We start from the raw sequence: 22284 nt of genomic DNA, 5'->3' as shown, positions 1-22284 counted from the left end.
TTAAAAAAATAAAATAATCATGATTATAAAACGAGAATGAACACAGCAATACATATACTTGCTAATGTTTATACAAGATTTTTTTTAATTTGTACTAATTATTCACAATAAAAAATAATGTCCAAATTGACCGAATACAGACATTAACCAGATTTACAAAGAAAAGTTTGTTCTTCTTAATACAACTGGCATGCTACAAGCACCTGTTTGAATATTGATATGACGTTTACTAACCATTATTATAATATTGCGTTGGTATGATGTGTACATGGTTGTGTTCCTGTATACATGTATTTACGTTGTTTAAATACATGTAGATTTGGATAAATTATACTATTCGTCATTGTTAGCGTAATCATGGACAAACATGTTTACGAAAACAAGAACAGAATTAAAAAAGCAATACTACTTACAGTAGTGAAGTCATTCACTATACATTAACGAGACCATAGCCAGTGCATTATATTTCAAACTTGCGACAATGATTCAGTTCGTGAATTTAATGTCTACTCAAATATAATAGATTTATAAAGTCAACGAAGGATAACACACTTTTGTCACAATTATACAAGCATTTTAATTTGCTTTAATATTGTGAAAAATGCATTCCTGTCTATGATAACCTTCCATCATTACCGAACTGAACAAAGAAATAACACGACGGGTGCCGTATACGGTGCAGGAAATGCTTACCCTTCCGGGGCACCTGATTTCACTCCCGGTTTTTAGTGGAGTTCGTGTTGTTTCTTAATTATTATTTATAACTGTTGATGTAAATGTCCTTTGGCTTTGTGAGTCTTTGTTTACTCCTTGGTTTTGATTGTTATTGTCTATTATATAATTACCCGTTTGATAAGTTTGAAGGATATGCAGAAGCGAAACAGAACAACAATGATTAACTCTAAGTCCATTAAAACTAACAAAATCATACGATTTCTAACAACCGAAGAAGTGAAAATCAAACGTTACATTTCGCATTTTTCAGACGAAAATGATGTATTAAACCTGATTTTATAGATATCTACATCTCCCAATTATATGACAGAGGTTTATAGTTTTGTTATGTCGACGAAATTATGTGAGCAAACAGGTTAATGTGACAAGAATTGTACCCAGCAACAAATTCTGCACAGATAAACACATAACTGACTTAAACATAAAAAAAAACCATATAAATATTCTTTACAAAAACGCAAACAAAAACGTTGCTGTAGCTAATTGAAAGTTTGAAAAAGATGCAAACAAAAAATTGTTTACCGTATGTGATATACACTTTCTCGATTTATACAAATTTGGTAAGATAAAAATACAATTTACCAAAAATGAACACAACAATGTAAAACAAAAACTCCTGCGTAAACTTCGCATCTCATGATTAAACTGACGAGGCCTTTTCAAAGTCAAAATATTCAATAGCGTGATGCATAAATGCCGAGCCCCAGAGGACTAAAAGAGACTTAATAGAACGAAGACAAGTGGAGAGAAAAAAGTAAAGTAAAAAAAAAGCTACAAAACATCACCATCAAAAATCTATAACTCAAAAGCATTATAAAAGAAACAGTGCATTTTGGAAAGACAATCCAGCAGTAACATTAAAAAGCATAAACAAAACACAGCAGATTCCCAAAATAGCAATACTTCAACAAAAGACAAATAAAATTAAAACACACTAATATTATATTCACATAAGTGATGCATTATGGGATTTTTTTTATGGATATGTTTTGTTTCGTCCAAATGCAATTTATGAGACCAGTGATATTGCAAAACGCAAATACAAGGATGAATATTAAATATTTTGAATAGTAATTTTTTTAATCATCTTGGACAGTACTCTCGTGTATTTATAAAGACTACTCGTGCTTCTCGTGACAAATTCATGAAAAAGAGTAATATTTTTGCCTAACATTGTATATCATTCGTCTGACGATTTCAGAAGGTCTGTTGTGACCTCCTGACACATACAACTTATTGCGGACCTGTTTTTGTATTGTTATGAGTTACAATTTATGACAAAAAATAAGCAAAGACCCATCGAAACAACATCTGATAAACAAATTTAATAATACTTTTAGATATTTGGATGATATTTTGGCTCTCAATAATGACGACTTCAGTATGTATATTAATGAAATTTATCCTGTTGAACTTACTTTAAATAAAGCTAATACTAACAATGACCACTGCCCTTTTCTCGATCTTGATGTCTATATCACTAATGGAAAGCTGAATACTAAAATTTATGATAAAAGGGATGATTTTTCATTTCCTATCGTTAATTATCCGTTTTTAGATGGTGACGTTCCCTTGTCACCATCTTACGGTGTTTATATATCTCAACTTGTACGATTCGCTGGTGTATGTAATAATGTTTTAGATTTTAACGAGAGAAATTTATGTATTACTGAAAAATTATTACACCAGTGTTTTCGATATCACAAACTAGTCAAAACATTTACTAAATTTTATCATCGGTATAAAGACATCATTCGTAAATATAGCTCAACATGCAGACTTCTAATACGTTCAGGTATTTCACATCCAATTTTTTATGGAAATATTCTTTATAAAGCACAAAGGTGTCAGTATTCACCTCAGAAACTTACAAAACCTTTGAATAGACTTATTAAGAAGGGATATAATTACGATACTGTTGTCAAGTCATTAAAGATTGCATATTTTGGCGTTAATATTGAGTCACTGATAAGGTCTTTGCATCGGAACTAAACACATTTATTCTAAAAACAGTTGTTGGCATGACACGGGTTATGTTCTTCTCATATTTTGTTATGATGGTATGATACTAAACCCCTAACGGGAAGGATAGTGCCTGATGTTCATATGATGAAATCATAATCTTTTAGTCAGTTTAATTGAAGTCTGGAGCTGGCATGTCAGTTAATTGCTAGTAGTCTGTTGTTATTTATGTATTATTGTCATTTTGTTTATTTTCTTTGGTTACATCTTCTGACATCAGACTCGGACTTCTCTTGAACTGAATTTTAATGTGCGTATTGTTATGTGTTTACTTTTCTACATTGGTTAGAGGTATAGGGGGAGGGTTGAGATCTCACAAACATTTTTAACCCCGCCGCATTTTTGCGCCTGTCCCAAGTCAGGAGCTTCTGGCCTTTGTTAGTCTTGTATTATTTTAATTTTAGTTTCTTGTGTACAATTTGGAAATTAGTCTGGCGTTCATTATCACTGGACTAGTATATATTTGTTGAGGGGCCAGCTGAAGGACGCCTCCGGGTGCGGGAATTTCTCGCTACATTGAAGACCTGTTGGTGACCCTGTGCTGTTGTTTTTTATTTGGTCGGGTTGTTGTCTCTTTGACACATTCCCCATTTCCATTCTCAATTTCAACATTTTTTCCAATCAGTTTCCCAACTATCTGCTGAGGAAGCTGATAAGCGAATTCTTTTTGCCATTTCAAAACTAAGTAAATATCATATAAAAAAAGTAATCAACAATGAACTTTAATTGCAAATATTATCTGAGTAATAAATAAATGCAACAGCAAACTAGAACCGAGTGAAACTAATCAACTATTAGAGAAGTGCACGAAGTGTGTGTGTCTGTAACATGAATAAATTTACGTAACATACAGTAACGTCACAGGTAAAATACTAGAAATTGTATATAATTCAAGATTACTTTTCTAGTTATGTTATTTGATGTATTAACAACATTATTATTATAGAATTGTGTTAGTAATAGGGATAGAATTCCTTCAAATCAGTATCCGATTAGAATTGCAAATAAAACTTTGTAACTAAAAATATGAACGGTGGATAGACAAGTACCGAGACACGTCAATGAGAACATATACTCTTTAAAAAAAGGTCAACTGCAATAAAATTGAGCTCTCATTTGGCCTATAACCTATCGAACCTAATGTAGCAATCAAAGATTTGTGGAATATAACGACTGACATTATTCGGGTCATAAAACAGTCATATTCGGGACATTCATAAAACTAGGAGTGAGTTATCGACCGATATTTGACCGAAAGTGATGCTTTATCTTATATAACAATGATTTACTTCATTTTGTAACATTTTGGATACAATACAAGCAAAACGGACCATACCTATGATGTCTTTTCCCTGTGAAGACGTCATTTCGAAAATCCAACATGGCCGCTATGGTCGGATGAATTTTTTTCGTGTCTACCTCACTAATATGATAACATACACCTAAAGGCAAATCTTACAAAGTTTCATCCTTGTATCACCATTTGCATGATTTGTGTGGTAAGCTGCTTAACTATTTCCCTGACTTGGTACAGGACATTTTAAGAAAAATGGTGGATTAACCTAGTTATCGGCTAGCCAAACCTCGTGCATTTATGACAATGTTAAATATAACACTAAAACGATAACACTACATGAAAGGACTACAATATAGACAAAATGGTTGAGTAATAAGAACAAAACTGATGTTACGTCCTTTTAGCTGTCCGCAAACAGATCCGGATTGAACGGAAATGTTAGATGGGTTTTGAAAATGCAATCATCTCTACCTAAAAATAAGTCTTTTCTAATCAATTACGGGCCCTCAACGGACCTTTATGAACGAAAAATCTTAACCCTTACATATTTATTTTTTTCATTTTACTCAAAATAATTTTGCTGTTTTACTTTTTTATCTGGAAGATCAACCTTTAAGAAGTTATTGCATTGATTATATGATTGTCTATTTACAAGAAAAGACATGAAATATGTGTCTCTTGTTGTTGACAAAGATCAACCAATTAACTTTACTATCTGTTAAAAAAAGAAGTTACAGAAATGACTTTATCTTAAAATGATACAAGTATACTGAAAAATTAATAAAGCAACAGCTTCGCCGAAAATTTAACAGAACAAGGAATATATTCCCTGACAAAATCTTACAAATAGACAATACCATCAGTTTATCTCATTAACTATTCCCAATCAGCGGTATTCAAATATAAATCACCGAATTGACTTCCCTTTGTACAGAATGATCTCGGCTCAATTTCAGAAGAGATCAAAGATTATTACTTGAACAAGTCAATTTTACGCTAAATAATAATCTAACCGTGCTGAACTGTTTAACCCCGCCACATTCTGTATGTATGTGCCTATCCCAAGTCAGGAGCCTGTAATTCAGTGGTTGTCGTTTGTTTATGCGTTACATATTTGTTTTTCGTTCATTTTTTGTACATAAATAAGGCCGTGAGTTTTCTCGTTTGAATTATTTTACATTGTCATTTTGGGGCAATTTATAGCTGACTATGCGGCATGGGCTTTGTTCATTGTTGGAGGTCGTATGGTGACTCATAGTAGTTAATTTCTGTGTCATTTGGTGTCTTGTGGAGAGTTGTCTCATTGGCAATCATACCACATCTTATTTTTTAAATGTAGTATCTATACTATTAAACGAGAAGACCTCATTTTGTGTGTCGCTTCTCTTCCTTCCGCAATAAATTAATCATCATGCCTCTGTGTCCTATAGGTACCATGTATTGTCGCATTTGTCATCCTTTCTTATGATAATTCTGTTTGGGTTATTTTGGGAGAAAAACAAAAAAAACTGCGTCCGGATATTTTTCCGTCATTGGACGAAATTATAAGTCAGACTAGACATCCGGTTTGCGTTTTTTCTGTACTTTGTATATACCAAAGACTATAAATAACGTGTATTTGCTATTTGCTATCATTTTCATGTCAATGACCGCCGTGGATCGGTTAGTAAATTGAGAGTTGATAGTAAAAAGCAAGTACACTTTATTTATAAACGCTAATATTATTAAAATCAACAGAAAAAAAAATTATAGGAGTTTTGGAGAACAAAAATTAGGAGCCGGGCTAGAAAAAACAATTGTCCTGTCCCCAAGTACCTATAACTTTTATTACCTTTCCTCAAGGTCCTTGCTTCCCTGAAATTCTCCAGTCAATAATTTTTTTCGGTGGCCGATATGTATGGTCATAGTATACAGAAAAACAGAAAGAATAAAAATCGGTATTTTTGGAAAAAAGGGGGAGGACAAAAAAAAAATGTGCCCAGTCCCCAAGTACATTTGACTTTTGATACCCCTCCTGGAATTCTCCAGTTATAATTTTTGTTACAGTTTACATACGCTCTATTTCCCCTCGATTTCGCGGTTGTGTTCTAGTATACATGTAAATGAAAAGAACGATTGTTAAAATTAAATTATTATTTATTTCTCGCAAATATAACCTCCAAGATAACCACTTAGTGCGCAATAGACATTATGGAACCTATATCCTCTAGAAGCAAAGAAGAACATACAATCTTGTGCACTCTTTAATGTTCCATTTGGTTCTCCATTATCAAATGCAAAGTACTTCATCTTGACCATTTCTCCGTCCTTTTTTATCCATCTCCAATCACCACCGGTCTTGTACCTATTGATGTTGCGTCCACCGACATAATAATGCACACCTGGGAAATAGAAATAAAACTAAATTGTACAGAAAGTACATACTGTGGGATGTGCTTTGTACCTGAAAGCTAATGTCTGAAGAACAAGCTTGTCATTCTCTGAAAATGTGCCAATTTCGTATTAATATTCTTAAGACATCTCAACTTAAATCAATTAAGAATTGTTGAATAAATTTTCCTGTAGTAATTTTTTTCAAAAACACTTCCAACAAATGTTCTTAAGTTTTCAAGCATTAATTGTTTTAATAAAAATTTCACAAATATTCAAACTTGTTTATGACGTTACAATATAGCGTAGGAACGATTTTGTTAAGATTTCTTTTTACCTTTGTGTTTTTTCTTTTGGACTGTACATAATTTATGGTTCTTTACCTATACCTACCATAGTTCTTGTACAGTATAAAGTGTGTCTCGAAAGATACTGATTTCACGTCTAAAACAAGTTATAAAAAAAAATTACCTGTGTTCATTTTTAAAAGTTCGTACTTCATCAACATAGCTTCATTTAGAGTTTCAAAGTTTGCCAGGTATGCACCTCGTCGTAGGCATTTTGCCTTAAAGCATAAAAAACGTCAAAAACAGTAAATACTATACATATAAATTATTTTAATTATAAAACAAAAGTGCAAAAACTATATATGCTCTTCAACTTTGTACTTGTTTTGCTTTCTTATTATTTTGATCTGAGCGTCACTGATGAGACTTATGTAGACGAAAAGCACGTCTGGCGTATTAAATTATAAGCCTGGTACCTTTGATAACATATGTATATACTCTGGAAGACAGTAACATGTTTCCACACAGACACACATGTGAGTTGTAGGTGTAAGACCTCATCAAACACCAAACTCCGACTGCTCTTATACAAAAACAATCATACAAACAATGTATCGACAACGAGTACCAATTGGTCAAGACAGCATAACTTCTGACTTGGTATGGGCAAACAAAATATTAGGGTAAGACAGGTTTCACGTGTGCGCCCTTTGACTATCTATTAATTCTTAATGATTTTTTCACATTTCACATTACTTTTGGTTCACGTTTTAGTAGTCATACTCGATCACTCAAGAGTTGTAATTAGAATCATCCCATTTTATTTTTTTCGAAAGACGGCGTTTTTGTAAGGTAAAAACACGCTGTCACCACGGTAATTGACTAAAACCAAGTAAATCAAATTAGCGCGTGTGATCAACAATCAATTGATAGCTGGTAATAATATGATACACCTCGCTTAGCAGAAACCCATCTTCATAAAATTTTCGATGTCACTATCTCAACCCTTTGTATTAATTTGATGAGTTTGTACAATATGACGATTTCTATATTAAATAACTTACAAAAGCAGCATCACCGTATACTTTATCTTTTTGTATAAGATAACATCCTTTACCAACTCGTCGGTATGGATAACTGCATTCATCTGTAAAGATAAAGTAAAGAACGTTTTACCTAAACAAACCCTGGATGCAGAAGTTAAAATATTGATGGTAAAAAGGATAGACTAACCAACCGGTGGTAAAAAAAAAAATTGCATGCTTTGATGCATATATATATTGCTATATCGTATTCAGGTTGGTTTGTCTAACATCTGTTGATTTATTTCTATGTTATGCAAACGAAATTTGTCATAAAATCACTCGTAAAATACTTAGCAATTCCAATATTTCTACTATATTTTTATCCACCTGTCCAATTTCACCAAGTTCTTCCCATACATTTCATAAAATATACTTTGCGACATCCATTATGTAAAAACACGATTTATGACATCGTAACGACTTTAAACATTATATAATTCTGAAATAAATAATATTTTTAACTGACTAGCGATTATCCTTTACCAAATGTATTGGTAAATATATATATTTGTTAGTTGTGTAATAATCATCGGAGAAGATAAATACAAATCGCAATATTTCTGAATAAATTGTGTGTATTATTTATAGAAAAATAAACAACCACAAAATGTAACCATACCAGCATAACAATAAACCAAAACAAGTCCAAATAGAACAAACAAACAATACATTGCAAATGTCGTGCTAAATTTGTGGATATTTTCAAACAGTCAATATTATGTATTTATATATCTGATTAAATTTCATTTTAATGATAGTAACAGATTTTAAAAATTCGATATTATTTTCTAATGGAACTATTTGCTTTGTAAGCTACTAGTAATAGCATGTAATTATAGTTACGGAAATAAACAATAACTGGACCGTTTCATTAGCAATACAATATATCATTTGAATTTTTTACCAAGTTTATTGAAAAATCACTGAGAACAATATTCTAATTATGTTTGATTTATTCTCTCACTCGTTGCTAGTATATCTGGTCATAAAGCATTTTTAGCCCACCTGTCTTGAATTCAGTTTTTATTGGTACATTTTACTTATGTCGTTTTTGTCAGTATAGTCGAGTTTATTTCAACTTTCCATGGATAACGTAGTGTTTAAGTCTAAATAATTATGACGTCATTACAGCATTAATAAAAAAAAAAGCCTTTCAAGACAGTCATTATCATGATATCTAGGACTAGATTTGTAAAAAAATTGTGTATTTTTAAATCTCGTTGTCTATTTCAAGATTACCTATGATAATATATACGTCACAAAAATATGTCACTTTTTGTGTTGGTCCATTTATGTGACACGCAGTTCAGTGTGTCCTGTGTTGTCGTTAATTCAAATAGGTGTTGTAATGTACAAATATATTATTTATGTATGTATTCAATTGTGCTGAGTGTTCTTGCGTTTGTTTGTACTGTAGTTCTGTCACGCAGTGTTGTCGTTTAAGCGGGTTTTTCTTCTTCGCTATATAGACAGGAGGTTTGACTAGCCATAAACCAATTAAAAAAAAAGTGAAAAAAAACCTAAAAGTTCCTAAATGGCAAAATCAAACACATCAATCGAATGGATAATGTCGTTTTCATGACTTGGAACCGGCATTTTATTATGTAGAAAATGGTGGATTAAAACTGGTTTTATAGCTAGCCTTACCTCTCACTTCTTGTATGACAGTCGTATAAAATTAATTCCAAAATATTGACAACAATGTGTTAACAAAACAAACGTACATAATAGGTAAAAATGTCAAAAAAAGAGACCAACATTGTGTTATAATCTTGATTACCATAAAAACAAACTCAAATATCAGTAAAGAAAAACAACAAAGCCATAATGAAAAAAACACATAAGCAGAAGTGAAAGACAATAATACAAAAAATCACTATAGTACAATACTACAATAACGGGATGAATAAATGGATATAACCAAAAAAAGGCAGCAGTAGTATACAGCTCTGGTCAATAGTCACAAAACGATTAAGCGTAAACAAATACTGGTCACAAATAGACTAAAACGTAAAAGTAATAATGGACAAATAAACGAACACTACAATTATTTATTAAGATGATAAACAATGTCAGTAACTTAAATCTGTTCTTTAAGAACATTGTGTATTATTAGTGAAGTTGATATGGAATATCTATGAACAAGGTACAATGTAATGATATCTTTTTAAATTTAGAAAAAGGACAAGATGTTCCTTGACATAACCCTGGTGCATCAACTTTCTACTCAGACACTAGTGACGTTTTACAAAGACTGAGTAACAGCTGCATGCTCTTGAATACCAAATGAGTCGGGGAAATGTTTATCCAGTTTGCAGGTATCCCAAGATGCTAAATTGCTTCGAAGGTAGGGTAAATTGATAATTTCAAAATTAAAATAGTCTCGTTTATCCTTGATTCTTGTCCTGAGATGCGCTTATGTCAGATTCGAGTTATAAGTCTAAAATCAAGGTAGAGGAAGTCGTGTTTGTTTCTTAAATTTCTAGTTCTGGAGGATTTATTCATAAAACAATAAAAAAAAAAAGAGAAGCATGTGAAATTGGATAATCTGGGTTCTTTGATCTTCTTGATTTTTTTTTTTAATATACTGTTAGGAATATGGCAGTTTTTATCAAATAGTTTGCCCAATAACAAAAGTTTGCCTTTTCATCTAATACATCAATAGATCATCAAAGGACATTTACCATTTTTAAGCAGATTCTAGATTTCTTTTCTATCGATTTGAGACCTTAGTTACATTAATGCAAATATAAGGTAAGAGTCCGAGTTAGCCTTTTTCCCACCATTTTTAAATTCAAAATCTCGAAAAGAAGCTCAAATAACCAATTAATATTTGAAGCTAATTTGTTCATGAAATAATTTTCTTCTGACTTATAGTATCATTTATTATTTGAATTCCCGATTTTTTTTTTAATTTTAACTAATTTCATCCTTAAGTCAAATTTCCTTATTTGAAAATTGATCTTCTTTAAGATAAAATGTATAATAGTTGTTTTGTAAGATCACATGGAAAGGTTTGGATCAAATGTCTTCTAGTTTACAAATAATTTCCGGCTTATTACATAAGTTATGTTCAATAACACAAACAAAAGATTTAAATCAAAAGCATTTATAATAAAAACACAAATCCTTGAAGGACACCATGACAATAGTAAAAATCTGACAAAAACATTTACATAGCATTAATAAAAAAAACCAGGAACAATATAAATATATCGGTTAGTTAAACGAAGTAATTTTCAAAAGGTCGTTAGTAGATGAAGTTGTTTAAATATATTTAAGTAGAAGATAAGAAAATAACTATAATGAATGTTTCATCTAGTGCCACCATTGCTGTAACCACAGAAACAAAAGAGCTAAAGGATGGTTATGATTTACCTGTATATGGACTAGCTAATGGTACCTTTTACGGCATCCATGTACCAGCACTAATTTGTATATGCTTAAGCTTGATATGCGTTATATCCGTTATAAGCTACTCATTTTATCATCAGCACATATCAACATTCTTTCATTGGACAATATGCGAACGATTTGCTGTTTATATGGCAATATGTGATGGTCTTTTTAATATTTCACATTTCTCTGACCATTTGCATATAGTTCTTACAAAGGAACTACCAACACCAAAATATCTTTGTGGATTCTATGGATTTTTGCTGGCAGAATTTGTCACAGCTCAGAATTTATTAGTCAGCATCGTTGCAATTAATGTTTTTGTTTTAGTCTATTTTCGGAAGAAACTTGACTTTGGATGCAGGGATTATCGTCTTCTTGTATTCATTTTTGGGGCTCCTGCATTAGGACTAACAGTAGCAGCTGGATTAGGACAGCTAGGTCCTAATGGAAGCTTGTAAGTAAAAACATAGAGAAGAATAACTTATCGTCGATGCACTGTGTTCCTGTCTTTTCGAGGTCATGCGATTCCGTTATTTTGTATTTGTACTTTGATATGTCTTTCTTAATCGATTACCGAGATAAAAACAAAAATCGTTAAACTACTGTCGCTTTAATTTATATGTTGTCTGATTTGACAGATTCGATCTTAACAAAGCTTTTGACCATTCAAACTGCTAACATTTTGCTTTTAAAACGTGATATATATGCCATGTTTACTAATGTTGTCATCTTAATCACTTTAGAAACAAACAAATGTAACAACACAAAAAGACGTACTTTTGTACCATTATCTGTCTGTTTGTCTTTATCTTTGTAAGCCATGAAGAAGAATGCGTCTTCGCGAACATTTTTTCGATGAAAACAAGGAAAAAGAAAATTACCAAAACGAATATACTAAATTCAAAAAATCAAGTACGTTCACACCCTCCCCAGGACATATCCAGAAATCATCGCCACTTTGCTTATTTGAATATTATACTAAAGAAATCGGATACGGGTCACGGAATTTATATTGAAATGATAGGGAATTTTGAAAAAAAATGTCTTTTTTTACTTTAAATTAAGTGATAAACAGGTTGCCGGGGCAGAAAATAAATATACACAACAATATACATCATTCAAACGAAACATGATGATTGTTGTTGCAAAAATCAAGGTTCCTGAGCTATTTTAAAAATCGAAGCGGGAGGCTTTTAACATTGCAGTATAAAATACAGGCTAAAATGGCTGACACGTCAAATTTACAAACTTTGACTTGAAAATTTGCTAACAAGGTCATTAGAAAAGTAGGTTGCCGGGGTGAAATTTGAAACGTGAATGTCCAAAGAATAAGCCAGTCCAAACCTTGTATGTGTAGTCATTGAACTCTAGGTTCCCACGTAAAGTTTAAATGCACCTATTTCAAGAAGAATCAACTCACGAAAACGCGAAAAAATCACTAAATTCGCGTTCATTGTTTTGATTTTGACCGCCTGACAACTTTCCGGAAATATCATAGTGATTATAAACAAGGACTCAGTGACGGGCAACTAATAATATCCGTGATTTAAAAATTTTAATGATACCAAGCCAGTTCAGTTCAAACTATTATCACGTGGTACAATTCTCATTTACATATTATGAATATTAATTAGCAAAAGCACTACTAATTTCTGGCTTTGAAAAGAAATATGGTTAGATGAGTATATACAAACCATAAAAGATGAAATTTTAAGTAGATTAAGTCGAAAATTCAAAATGAATATAACTATTGAAGAAGAAAAAGCAATGCGGGAACTTTTGTATGATACAAGCATCGTGATACGACCAAGCGACAAATCATCCGGAGTTGTAATAATGAATACAGAAGATTATAAATTAGAGGTAGAAAAGGAATTAGATAACAACGATACGTACAAAGCAATAGATAAGGATCTAACACAGAAAAATGAAAATAAAGTAAAAAAACTCATAGAAAATTTATGTAAAAGAGAAATAATAGACAAAGACATGAAAAAATATCTCTTACCGAAAGGAACATGTTTCGGAAAGGTACAAGCCAATCCGAAATTACACAAAAACAATCACCAAGTAAGAACAATTATTAATGGGCGGTACCATCCCACAGAAAAAATCGCGGAAATAGTCGAAAACGAGCTTTTGGAGAATGTTCGAAACTTCCCCACCTATATCAAAGACTCAACAGATTTTTTAAACAAATTAAATGCAATAGAACAGTCTTTACCAGACAACGCAATAATGTTTTGTTTAGATGTAACTAAATTATATCCAAGCGTACCAAGAAAAGAAGCGCGAGAACCATGCAAATCAGCACTAGAAAATCGAACTAACACATCAATCCCAACTGAAAATGTTCTTAAAATGATGGATTTAGTCATTGAAAACAATACTTTTAGCTTCAACGGAAAACACTTTTTACAAACCGAAGGAACAGCTATTGGTTCCCATCTAGGCATGAATTATGCTTGCACCTACCTCGGACAATGGGAAGAAAATTTATTTCAAAACAGCAATTTACAACCATTTTCATATTGGAGATATGTTGATGACATCTGGGGAATATGGGAACATGGTTTAGATAAACTAAAAGAATTTCACGAAATGTGAAACAGTTGCATCCGCGAATTAAAACAGAAATGCGTTACTCAACTGAAAAAATTGAATTCCTTGATGTGTTTGTACACATAGAAAACGGACAACTTAAAACAGATCTTTATACGAAATCAACAGATAAACACCAGTACTTACATGTGTCGTCAAGCCATCCAAACTCCGTAAAAAATGTATACAATATTAATAACTCGTCAACTGAAGTTCAATTGAAAAAAGTCGACAATTCAAACCGAGAAGATCTATTACAGTACAAACCGAAGAAAGAAAACAACAGGGTACTTTTAGTAATTACTTTTTCCAAAGCGCTTACATTCAATTCTTAGAAAAAATCTTAAAATTCTCCTTCAATCCGAAAGACTAAAGAAAATATTCCCCGATCCGCCTATCGTGGCATTTAAACGTGATAATAACATAAAAGACATCTTAGTGCACAAAAAGCATAATTTACAATTTTATAAACAAACTAATGGATGTGGACCATGTGGTAAACATTGTGCATTATGCTCACATATAAATGAAACCAAGGTATTTTGTGACAACACCGGCAAAGAATATACCATTCAGGGACAAATAAATTGTAAAACCGTAGGCGTGGTATATGCAATTAATTGTACAAAATGTGAAAAAGTTATATATGTAGGACAAACGGGTGATACACCATATCAACGAATGCTATTGAACTTTTCAAAAATAAGAACACAGAAAACAGAAGATCCAGTAGCCAACCATTTTATTCAGAACAATCATTCAATGACAAATTTAAAAGTTACCGCCATAGAAACAGTATTTGGGACAGAAACTTACAGAAAAACCAAAGAAGCCTTTTGGATAAAAAAAATTAAAAACTTTAGAACCTGAAGGACAGCGTTCATACATTGTGTTGAGTCGGACTCAACACAATGTATGAACGATAATAAAAATATTTATATTAAAAAATCGAAAAACGCGACAAATGAACGTCATAGAAGTTATTATAACGTAATGTATCCAAGCAATGTAATTGTTGTTTCAATGTTGTAATTTATTCCAATGAAGAAGGCCGTAATGGCCGAAACGTATGGGAATTTGTGTTATAGTTTTTATTATATATAATTATTTTCTGTGACTGTATCTTACATTAATTTGTAGGATCCTTTACTATAGATAATTTAGCTGATCTGTAACAATAACATCTTCATGCCTTATATATCATGTACTGTAGTACGCCACTAGATTAAAACTGACGTGAAAAGGTAACACATGCCCACCGAAAGCTCTTTTTTTGAGAGCCCAGGTGGTCGTGTGGTCTAGCGGGACGGCTGCAGTGCAGGCGATTTGGTGTCACGATATCACAGTAGCATGGGTTCGAATCCCGGCGAGGGAAGAACCAAAAATTTGCGAAAGCAAATTTACAGATCTAACATTGTTGGGTTGATGTTTAGACGAGTTGTATATACATTATGTACACAGCCATGTATCACCATCATTGATGGCGATCCGATGGATACATCTGTTGTAGAGTTGTCACTGACTCAGACGTACTTATGAATATAATTATTTTCTGTGACTGTATCTTACATTAATTTGTAGGATCCTTTACTATAGATAATTTAGCTGATCTGTAACAATAACATCTTCATGCCTTATATATCATGTACTGTAGTACGCCGCTAGATTAAAACTGACGTATATATACAACTCGTCTAAACATCAACCCAACAATGTTAGATCTGTAAATTTGCTTTCGCAAATTTTTGGTTCTTCCCTCGCCGGGATTCGAACCCATGCTACTGTGATATCGTGACACCAAATCGCCTGCACTGCAGCCGTCCCGCTAGACCACACGACCACCTGGGCTCTCAAAAAAAGAGCTTTCGGTGGGCATGTGTTACCTTTCCACGTCAGTTTTAATCTAGCGGCGTACTACAGTACATGATATATAAGGCATGAAGATGTTATTGTTACAGATCAGCTAAATTATCTATAGTAAAGGATCCTACAAATTAATGTAATATACAGTCACAGAAAATAATTATATTCATAAGTACGTCTGAGTCAGTGACAACTCTACAACATATATATGTTTTCTCAATTATTTCTACTTTTAAATAATATTCACTTTTTTCTTTTCAGTTGTTTCTTCGATGGTGTCAATGGACATGTAGCCAACTTTATATTTACAACCATTTTTCTTTCTGTCATAACAATGACCAATATAATTCTTTACATCATTAGCTGGTTTCGTATCTATAAGGAAGTAAAGGCCATAAAAAACCCGCATAAAAGTTTGGAAGCATCGCACAGAGCTGCGAAAACCATGTCTCTATTCGTTACCGCTTTTCTTGTACAGTGGTGGGCCATGGCAACGTACGGTATATGGCAGTGGGAAACTGATGTTCCACAAATCTTGTTCCATTTCGTGACAACGTTCTCAAATTTAGGAGGTGTACTTAATGGAATAGTATTTATTATTATTGTACGAAGGAAACATGACGGAATGGATTCTTCAAGTAATACACACGATATCAAAGAATCGACTACCGACAAACAGTCAACATGCACAGAAATTTAAAGAAACAAGTTTAAACCTTTCTCATCTTTCACCGCTTTTAGTTATTCTTGAATTTTCTTATTTTAAATGTAATATCAAATTTATACTGCATCGAAATGTTTCGTACAGGTGCATTGGGTTGTTGTGAGCACTTACATACACATGTAACTATGATCATCTTAACAGTGATTTTTGCTTTCAGTTTCATCAAGTACCTTTACCGATTCTGCCTAGAAAGCTCTAGCCATATGTGCAGCATTAAAACCATACTTGTTAGTTTTGACTCCTAGTTGTGATTGTTTCCGGTGATCTAAAATAATAGTTCTGCAGTTGCATGTCAACAAATTATAAAAATAAGTTGGACTTGTATTAATTATTCTTAATTTTTCAATGGAAATACATGTTATTACCTTTTTTTTCTCGTAAAAACTATTATTATCAAACATGAAGCTAAGAACTAATTGTTTTCAATCTTCAAAAAATATTTTTGCTATAGCTGTACCAAATTATTGGACAATAGTATAAATTTGAGAGAATGAATGATTTGTATCTTGTAAAACTGTCCAGCTTATTTAAATAAAACAGTTGACTTCTCCATTTTTTGTCGTTTTTAATCATTATATATATGTATATCTATTGGCATCGGGGTACTTTGATAACTTTTCAAGTTTAGAATTGTTTGATTGTTAACAGACCTACGAATGCTCTTAATTGTAAGGGACAACTAATAGTAGGGTGTCCAGTGTTCATGCATTCCTCTAGTTACGGAGTTTAAGTTAACGGATAACACACGACTAAATGTTCTTGCAAATTATAGGAAAATCATTATATTTTACAATCAAGATTGTCGTCGTAAGTTTATTTTATCACCTTGCATATTCACGACTTGACGGTGTTTTTCTACAGCAGTTCGTTTAAATTTCTGACCAGTTGAACAGTTTAGTTTGATAAATCAAATTGCAATTTGTTCAGAATTTTGAATAAACTATAATGAGTTGAGAGCAATACTTACAGTCAAGTCACAGTAAAAAAAAATAGTTAAGTGTTAAAATAAAGTGACATAAACAGTAAAAGTAAATCACACACACACCAGAAGGTGTTAAAATACAGTGACACAAACAGTGAAAGTAAATCACACACACACCAGAACGTGTTAAAATACAGTGACACAAACAGTGAAAGTAAATGACACACACACCAGAACGTGTTAAAATACAGTGACACACACAGTGAAAGTAAATGACACACACAGCAGAACGTGTTAAAATACAGTGACAGAAACAGTGAAAGTAAATGACACACACACCAGAACGTGTTAAAATACAGTGACACACACAGTGAAAGTAAATGACATACACACCAGAACGTGTTCAAATGAAGTTACACAAACAGTGAAAGTAAATGACACACACACTTGAACGTGTTAAAATACAGAAACACAAACAGTGAAAGTAAATGACACACACACCAGAACGTGTTAAAAATACAGTGACACAAACATTGAAAGTAAATGACACACACACCAGAACGTGTTAAAATAAAGTGACACAAACAGTGAGAGTAAATGACACACATATCAGAACGTGTTAAACCTATCAAAATATAGCAGGTCCAAAAGGCTCAATAAGTACAATAGACTAGATAGGGTTCTTAAGGGATTTTATTCACACTGATTGCAAATATTATTAAACCCTACAACATATATAACAATCATAAACAACACATGACAACATAAAACAGAATTATAGACAAAGGGGAATAAATCAAATATATTCCAATGCAATTACTTCACAATCTTATATTTAAATTTAAATTCACTCATAACGTCTCATAATCATGTGCTATAAAGTAATATAAATCACTAGCAATCTCAAAGTTAGTGTTACGACATATTCATATAAATGTAATTCCATGCAGTTTCAGGTAAAATTACATATAATACTATAACACTATACAGTTACAAACTGAACAAGACAAGCACAAACTAAAACATGTACACACTCCTTACCGTATATGTGGTATATGGTTCATGCATGGAACCGTTTACTTGAATTCTATATCATAACCAATTCCATATCATAATCTGAATACGATAACTATAACATTCATAAGTCAACTGACCGGGATATTATTCTTACATTAATCTAAACACAATGTACAGGTTACAAAGTTTACCTTAGTATCAGATCTCTGTACTATAGATGAGTGACATTATCCATGAAATTCTATTTTTAATGCACCTACCTAACATACGGCGAAATCATATACCATTCGAAAGCACAACATCTGTACTATCGTTTTTGCCCGGTCGTCAAAAATTCGAACGGTGCAGTTTCTGTTAAATCACTACGAAAAGTCAAGGACAGACAACTTCTAATTTTACAGGAAGTCAGCATTTTTGCATATTCTGTCTTTTGAATACTATTTTGTGTGGACATAGGGATCTGTAAGAACAGATATTAATAGTAGCGTGTTTGTGTGTAAAACCCATTACATTAACTGCTTGATAAACGAATTGGGTATTGACAATTCACTTGGAAACCCAACATATACCCTCACGACACTTACCAAAGAGGAAATCCTGGATAATCATAGGTCTGTTCTATGTTCCTTTGGAATTTCAACAAAAGATAATGAACTGGATCTTCCATCACTGTATTGGATACCAAAACTGCATAAGTGTCCTTACAAACAAAGGTATATTGCTGGGTCTTCCAAGTGCTCCACGAAACCTTTTTCTAAATTATTAACATATATTTTGTCAGCAATCACAGACGGGCTTCAAAGTTCTTGTGAAAATGCCTATTCTAGAGGTGGCGTGAATCAGATGTGAATACTTAAAGATTCCAAAGATCTTTTAGAGTATATGCAATCTAACTCTCGTTGGTCCTCAATGCTCTTCAACTTCGTACTTTATTTGGCCTTTTTGACTTTTTTGGATTCGAACGTAACTGGTGAGTCTTTTGTAGACGAAACGTGCGTCTGGCGTATATACAAAATTTAGTCCTGGTATCTATGATGAGTTCATTTTGTAATAGTATTAACACATTTGACTTTTCTAAACTTTATACAAGTATTCCACATTCCAAATTAAAAGACAAATTGAAAGAGTTGGTATTGCTTTGTTTCATCAAAAAGAATGGCCGACGAAGGTACAAGTATCTTGTCTTGGGAAAGGATAAATCTTACTTTGTAAAGGATCACTCTGATTCAAACAAAAATTCTGTGAAACTGACATTATCAAGATGCTTGATTTCTTGATTGACAACATATTTGTTACGTTCGGAGGACGTGTTTTACAACAGACTATCGGCATTCCAATGGGAACGAATTATGCCCCTCTTCTTGCTGACTTGTTTCTTTATCATTATGAGGCTGACTTCATATAGGAACTTCTTAGGAAGAAAGACAAGAGGAAGAAAGACAAAAAGTTAGCAATATCCTTTAACTCTACTTTCCGCTATATAGATGATGTTCTTTCACTAAACAATTCAATATTTGGTGACTATGTCGATCGTATCTGTCCCATTGAAGTAGAGATAAAGGATACAACAGATACAGTTAAGTCGGCCTCATATCTTGACTTACATCTAGAAATTGACAATGAGGTTCGATTGAAAACAAAACTGTACGACAAAAGAGATGATTTCAGCTTTCCAATTGTGAACTTTCCATTTCTAAGTAGCAATATTCCAGCAGCACCTGAATAGGGTGAATATATCTCCCAATTGATACGATATTCCCGTGCTTGCATTTCCTATCATGATTTTCTTGATAGAGGGTTGTTGCTAACAAGGAAGCTATAAAATCAAGAGTTCCAAATTATTAAGTTGCAATCATCTCTTCGTAAATTTTAAGGACGCCATCACGAGTTGGTTGACGGTTATGGAATAACCGTTTCACAAAAGATATCGGATGTGTTCCTTACGTCATAACTACAATCCCCTTCCCTTTCATAAATGTTACCTACCGAATTAGACTATTTACCGGATTTTTAATCACATTAGCAACACGACGGGTGCCACATGTGGAGCAGGATCTGCTTACCCTTCCGGAGCACCTAAGATCACCCTTAGTTTTTAGTGTGGTTCGTGTTGTTGATTCTTTAGTTTTCTATGTTGTGTCATGTGTACCATTGTTTGTCTGTTTGTCCTTTTCATATTTACTCATGGCGTTGTCAGTTTATTTCGATTTATGAGTTTGACTGTCCCTCTGGTATCTTTCGTTCCTCTTTTATCAAAAGCCCTTTGGAAAATTAATGTCGGATTTTTAATAAATAGGGCCGTTTTCCAGAAATTCCATTGAAAATGACAAAAATGCATGAAAACCAAAATTTGTGCTTGTGATTCAATTGTAATTCACCATAAAACCAAATAACATACTTTAATTAGAGCTAAGGATGTTTTTGACATAATAAGTTTACTGTAATTACGCTTCTTGTTAATTAAACAACAACCATGCAGGTGCCCCCCAAAAAATCGCCATCTGCAAAAAGATAGCTTTTAGCTATTCTTTGATAAAAAAAAATATATGTAGTCGATATTAAGTTGAAAAACACAAATCTTAACAGTGCAAAAATGTTAAAAACAGAATACACAGGTCATTCATGCTTTTAGGGGCAAGTTTTGGAGCAAAACCTTGATATATTAATTTTTCAATATTCAAATATTTATATGTTTTCTTAAATTTCTTAGTTGCTTATACTGCATCTTGCATTAACTAAGGAAGTGAAAATTATCATAAGCTAGCCATTGAAATGTTTTTTATGTCTATTAAAGGTATTTAATCCTATCAAACAACGAAATTCTTGTAAATAAATTAAGACTTTTACAATTAGATTTATTTACATTATTTTTTTAGATGGACAATCTAGCAATTCGAAATAACATGTTCAGTGCTGTTCTTTTTGCTACTAAAGTATTCAGCGGCGATCAGTTTTTATTGGTTTTGGCCCACGAAGTGCCCAAGGAACCACCGACCATCGGCACGAAAAGTGGCAATCCCCATCAACAATACATTAGTTATATCTATTAGAAGCAAGGACGAAACTAATGTGTAGGGATCACAACAAAGGTCTACCAATCAGCATTATTTCTTTTTGTAAAAGTAGGCAACTTCTTACAAAACAAAGCAGTTTTGATATTGACGTTAACTTCAGTTAATTTTTACAAGTAATGTTGCTTAATATAAAAAAAATAGAAGAAATAGAAAAAATTAAATGCATTTGAACCACTTTTATTTGAAAGTTAATTAGCCATGATTTAACATTAAATTTTCACATAATATTTAGAGGCCTTTAGAAAAAAGAGCTCATCTATTAAGCAGTGAACATTGGCATATTGACCCAGAGATAGTACATGTATATTGAATATAGATATGGTTAAAATGAAGTTATTTTATTCTAAAAGGTCTCACAGGCTTGCTCTGTTTGATGGGATGAAAGAATGACAAACAAACAAATATTTAAGAATTGAAAACTGTCATTTATTATTAAAATGACGAAGAAGCAACACAATGAAAAACATGTATAATGAAATCAATAAATCTTATTTATAAACAACATATTATATGGTTATAATGACAAAACCTTATTGACCCATCCCATCAAAGATGGGGTTACATTCGCCCATCAGAGATGGTGTTACATTCGAATATAAACACTGACATATTGTTAAACCAAATAAAACATGAATACACAATATTCATTATTAAACAAAATTAAAATATTTCAATTTAAATTGGTTCAAACATCATGACAAAATCCGAATTAGCTATCCAGGGAGGGATGGTGGGTATAATTTTTAGTTCCAAAATTTTCCTGCCACTTCTAACTGCAACTGAAGCGCCTTCTGAGATCATATAACATGATCAGGGGAAGGAATAACTTGGTGTTTGCGTTTCTACCAAAAAAGAACAAAGAGTTATGCCGCTTTCCATAGTACCGCC

The 22284-nt window shown here is 32.5% G+C and overlaps 2 protein-coding genes across 2 annotated transcripts; one reads left to right on the top strand and one right to left on the bottom strand.

The window, feature by feature from the left end:
• Nucleotides 1-6169: 6169 nt before the first annotated feature.
• LOC139516070 (uncharacterized) lies at nt 6170-8499 on the bottom strand. The gene is made up of 4 exons (XM_071305889.1): nt 8416-8499; nt 7776-7858; nt 6896-6989; nt 6170-6435 (listed from the first exon to the last, which is right to left on the bottom strand). Exons 1-4 carry the CDS (start codon nt 8465-8467, stop codon nt 6191-6193), a joined length of 474 nt encoding a protein of 157 aa, XP_071161990.1. The 5' UTR covers nt 8468-8499; the 3' UTR covers nt 6170-6190.
• A 2510-nt stretch (nt 8500-11009) lies between these two features.
• Nucleotides 11010-17180, top strand: LOC139516068 (uncharacterized). The gene is made up of 2 exons (XM_071305888.1): nt 11010-11649; nt 15921-17180. The coding sequence occupies exons 1-2, from the start codon at nt 11102-11104 to the stop codon at nt 16357-16359; spliced, it is 987 nt and encodes a 328-aa protein (XP_071161989.1). The 5' UTR covers nt 11010-11101; the 3' UTR covers nt 16360-17180.
• Nucleotides 17181-22284: the final 5104 nt, after the last annotated feature.

Source organism: Mytilus edulis, chromosome 3 (assembly GCF_963676685.1).
Source record: "Mytilus edulis chromosome 3, xbMytEdul2.2, whole genome shotgun sequence".
In the NCBI taxonomy this organism is placed as follows: domain Eukaryota; kingdom Metazoa; phylum Mollusca; class Bivalvia; order Mytilida; family Mytilidae; genus Mytilus; species Mytilus edulis.
This window is presented reverse-complemented; position numbering and strand designations above follow the sequence as displayed.

What these genes read in the sequence shown, in the direction of transcription:
- LOC139516070 (XM_071305889.1), bottom strand. Translation starts at nt 8,467, where the DNA reads ATGTATTGTTTGTTTGTTCTATTTGGACTTGTTTTGGTTTATTGTTAT. An exon ending in TTTGGTTTATTGTTATGCTG is followed by an intron (nt 7,859 to 8,415) that starts GTATGGTTACAT and finishes TTATCTTTACAG; the next exon opens with ATGAATGCAGTTATCCATAC. An exon ending in TATACGGTGATGCTGCTTTT is followed by an intron (nt 6,990 to 7,775) that starts GTAAGTTATTTA and finishes TTATGCTTTAAG; the next exon opens with GCAAAATGCCTACGACGAGG.
- LOC139516068 (XM_071305888.1), top strand. Translation starts at nt 11,102, where the DNA reads ATGAATGTTTCATCTAGTGCCACCATTGCTGTAACCACAGAAACAAAA. An exon ending in CTAGGTCCTAATGGAAGCTT is followed by an intron (nt 11,650 to 15,920) that starts GTAAGTAAAAAC and finishes TTTTCTTTTCAG; the next exon opens with TTGTTTCTTCGATGGTGTCA.